At 14.1% G+C, this 4,761-nt stretch overlaps 1 protein-coding gene across 1 annotated transcript; it reads right to left on the bottom strand.

Annotated features, from left to right (window-relative positions):
* Positions 1-819: 819 nt before the first annotated feature.
* On the bottom strand, positions 820-1,972 carry PGSY75_1321800 (putative protein transport protein SFT2; the record flags this gene model as incomplete). Its single annotated transcript, XM_018787281.1, has 4 exons — positions 820-914; positions 1,029-1,092; positions 1,198-1,276; positions 1,431-1,972. 4 exons carry the CDS (start codon positions 1,970-1,972, stop codon positions 820-822), a joined length of 780 nt encoding a protein of 259 aa, XP_018640023.1.
* Between the last annotated feature and the right edge of the window lie 2,789 nt (positions 1,973-4,761).

The following is a 4,761-nucleotide window of genomic DNA, read 5'->3' as shown; positions in this document are numbered from 1 at the left end:
AATTTTTTTTTTTTAATTTTTTTAAATTAAAATTTAAATTTTTTTTTTTTTTTTTTTTTTTTTTTTTTGTATTATATAATAAATAAATGAAATATGAATTATACAAATGGAAAAATAAATATATAAATATATATTTATATTTAATATTTAAGGTTTTTCTTTTTTTTCTCCTATTTATTATTTAAAAAAAAAGAACACATTGAATTAAATATTAATTTATTACACGTAGAATGATTTAAGCATTATTTTGTAAGAAAATAAAAAGTTTATCATAAGCATCTTTAAATAATTCAATATAAAAAATATATATTATATTATATTCTATGTTTATGTTTATTTTTGCTGGTCTTTTTTTATATATATTCAAATGATCACGTATACATAAATAAAATATAAACAAAAAAAGAATTTTATAATAAATAAAAAAAAAAAAAAAAAAAAATTAAAAAGTAAAAATAAAAATAAAAATAACATATATAAAATATATACTATATATATATAATATTCATTTTTAATTTAATTATTATATGTAGACTTCAAAAAAATATATAAAAAAAAAAAAAAAAATGAAAATCAAGACAACAATTTCATTATTAAAAAGATAAAAATGAAGAAAAAGGAAATTTCATATATTGGATTTGTTGAAAATAAAATTTACAATTATAAAATAATAAAATAAAAAAAAAAAAAAAAAAAAGCTCTTTTTCCCACGCAATTTAATATTATTATTTTATATGGAAAATATAAATGAATAAATATATATATTTTTTATATTATACTCAATAAGCACATTTTTTTTTTTTTTTCTTATTTTTTACTTTAAAAGGGTAAATCTGAAGTATTGCTTCTTCTAAATAAATTTTTAACATAAGAATAAATAGCATTAAGAAGCATTTTGATGGCTCCTGCTCCACCTAACAAAAAAAATACAAATTAAAAATATATATCAAAGTTGAACGTATATAATATATATATATATATATATATATATATATATATATATATATATATAATTTATTTTTTTATACCTGGTATGTAGGAAACAAGAAAGGATATAAGGGCTAACATTTGAATAACTGATGTAATTAATGCCTATATCAAAAAAAAAAAAAGAAAAAAAAAATAGAAAATCATATACATTTTGAATATATATATATATATATATGTGAATATATTCGTTGAATGATAATTTCATACCAGTAAATATAAGGGATTAATAAGAGTAAAATATAAGGTTGATACTAATGATAAAATGTAGGCCGTTGTAAAAGGGAGGCTGTAAAGGGATAAAAAAATAAATAAATAAATATATACATATATATATATATATACACATATATACATATATATATATATATATATATATATATATATATATATATATATATATATATTATGCTTTGATTTATATTTTTTGGCTAGCTTGTTACCGTTGTTTTTCCATTAAGTGATGATACAAATTAGAAAATCCCTTCAAGAAAGCTAAGGATGAAACAAAACATATTGAAGATACAGTAAAGAAGAAACCGAATTGTCTTGGTGTTATTACTATCATAGGTAATGTAAAAAATGATAGAATCATAAATAAAACACTGATACCAAATAAAATACAGAATAATGGAAAGTTTTTATAAGATACTAAAGTTGTAAAAGCAAAAAATGAACTTGTTTCATTTTCTCTATTCTGATTATTATTATTAAATAAAGGAAAATTTGAAAACATGGAACCACTTTCAGCTGTTGTTGAATTAGATACCATAGAAGCTCCATCATTCAAATTATTTTTTCCTAACTTTTCTTTTAAACCTTTCTGTAATGTTTCTGCTCCTTTTTTTGATAAATCTATAGCTTTCTGTATTAACCCTTTTTCTTCATCATTACGATTATTATCCATAGAACCCCTTATAAAATTCATATTCTGGAATTCATTATTTTCAAAAAAAGACAAACCGTCAAATTTATTTTCACCCATTGTTATAATAAAAGTCAACTTTTAAAATGTACTTCTTTTTATCGACGTACAAAAAATAAAAGGAAGGAAATCTTAAAATGTATATAAATATATAAATATAAATATAAATATAAATATAAATATATATATATATATATATATATATATTTTATTATTATTTCAAATTACAACTTTTGCTCTAAAGCAAAAATTATTTTTTCTTTATAATTCATAGGCGGACAGGAAAATTTTTATAAAATATCATGCATACACATATAATATATATATATATATATATATAATAATAAATTAATCTATAAATTATATTATTTGTAATAAAATATATATATATTATAATTTTATATATTTATGAAAAAATAGTACATATAATTTTTTATATGGAAAAATTAATATACAATTAATTACAATTATTTCTGTTTATAATTTTTTTTATATTCTTTCAAGGGTAAAAAAAACAAAAATTAAAAATAAAAATAACACAATATTTTATAAATATTCATAATATTTATAAATTATATAAAATATTATATTTATAATTTTTTTTTATAAATATTATGATATATTTCTTTTTTTAATATCATGTTACAAAAAATATATTTTTTTAAAAACGTTTAATTATACTATCTCTGAAAAAAGAGAATGATAAGAAAAGATATGGATATACTAAAAATAAAAAAAAATGTATAATATTTATTTATATTATTATTATACTTTTAAAAATATCAATAATAATATCATTATATAAATATATATACAATAAATATAATATTTATATTATTATATATATTATAGATAAAAAATAAATAATATAATATGTTATTGAAGAAAAAAAATCTTTAAAAAATACGTTCTTCATTATTATATAATATAAATATATATATATAATATATATATAAATAATTCCTGTAACTATCATAAGATTGTATTATAATAAAACATTATATATATATATTATAATAAATATATAATATATAAAATGATCAAATATGATATAATTTTCTTTACTTTTAAAGTCATAACAAGAGAAAGACTAATAAAAAAATAGTTTATATATATATATATATATATGATTACAAAAATATAAATATATATATTTTTTCATATTTAATAGAATTTTTATAAAAATTAAAAAATAATATAAAAAATATATATATTTATAAATAATAATAATATGCCATATTTCTTAATTATTTATAAACATAATCAAATTAATTTATATATTTTTATTTTTATAAGAAATTATAAAAAATATTAAAAAAAAAAAAAAAATGATCAAATAATTGAATATATATATGTGAAATTATTTTTAAAATATTTATAAAAATTATGAAAAACAAAAAAAAGTTTAAAAAAAATACAGAAAAAAAATTAAATTATAAATTGGAAATTTCTAATTATATATATATATAAAATATTACTAAAATTTTAGAAACAAAAAAAAAAAAAAAAATTTAATTTAATAACAACATATATATAATTATATTTAAGGTTTTAAACAAAAAAATAAGAATAAAAAGTAGAAAAACAATATTATTAAAATTAAAATATGACCATCTTAAATTATATAAACATTGTATAAAAAAAAAAAAAAGTACAATTTTATTTTCTTTTATATTATACCAAAATGTCTAAAGAAAACCTAAAAATTGAAGATATATTTTTAATTATCATATGACATCAAAATGAAAATTTATAAAAATGCATGTGTCTAAAAAAAAAATATATATATATATTCATAATTCTGTTAATTACATTATATATACATATATATATTGTTATAAAAATGTTTTCATTTTTTTTTTTTTTTTTTTTGTATACATTGAATAGTCTATGCAAGATGGTAGTGGAGAAATAAAAGTAAATAAATACATATATATATATATATATATTATTAAGACTTATATTATAGTCTTAATTATTTATTTTCCTGATTGTGAATTAGATTTAATTATAACAAATAAATAAAACTTGAAATATAGGATTATATTTTAAATAAAATATATATATATATATATATATATTTATATATATATATTTTTTTTTATAATGATCCATTCAAAGACCGTTATAATATATTTAAAGAAATAGTAAAAAAACAACAACAAAAAAAAAAAAGACAAAAATTATGAATATCCCAAAATATTTATTATGTTAAATTGATTTTCTTATCAATACAAATTCTGTGCATAAGTATCCTAAATGATAAATGATAAAAAATAAATATTATATGTATAATTTTTTTATATCCATAAAGAAAAAAATAACTAACATAAAATAAAATAATATAATAATTTCTACAGTTTTACAAATATAAATAGGTATATATAATATAAATATATTTTTGTTTTTCACGCATTAGGATTTATATATGGACATATACATATAAATTCATATGATGAAATAATAAATCGTTAAATAATATATAGGCATATATGTCATATATACATACTGTTTATGAAATATTTTTTATTTTATTGGTTTACTCTATGCGAATTAAAAAAAAAAAAATAAAGAATAAAAAAAAAAAAAAAAAAATGTATTGTATCCAAGATGCCTCGTTCCTAAAAAAAATGTTTTCACTTTTTTTTTTTTTTTTTTTTTTTTTTTTTGTCGTTTCTTTTAAAAAAAAATATAAATGAATAAATGTAAAAATTTAAAAAAAAAAAAAAAAAGATATTAAATTAAAATAAAAGAATAATAAGAAAAATATATATAAATAAATATAAATATTTTTTTTTTTAAAAAAATTAATTTTAAAAAAAAAAAAAAAGAAAAAAAAAAAAAAAAAA

This window comes from Plasmodium gaboni, chromosome 13, assembly GCF_001602025.1.
Source record: "Plasmodium gaboni strain SY75 chromosome 13, whole genome shotgun sequence".
NCBI lineage: Eukaryota > Apicomplexa > Aconoidasida > Haemosporida > Plasmodiidae > Plasmodium > Plasmodium gaboni.
This window is presented reverse-complemented; position numbering and strand designations above follow the sequence as displayed.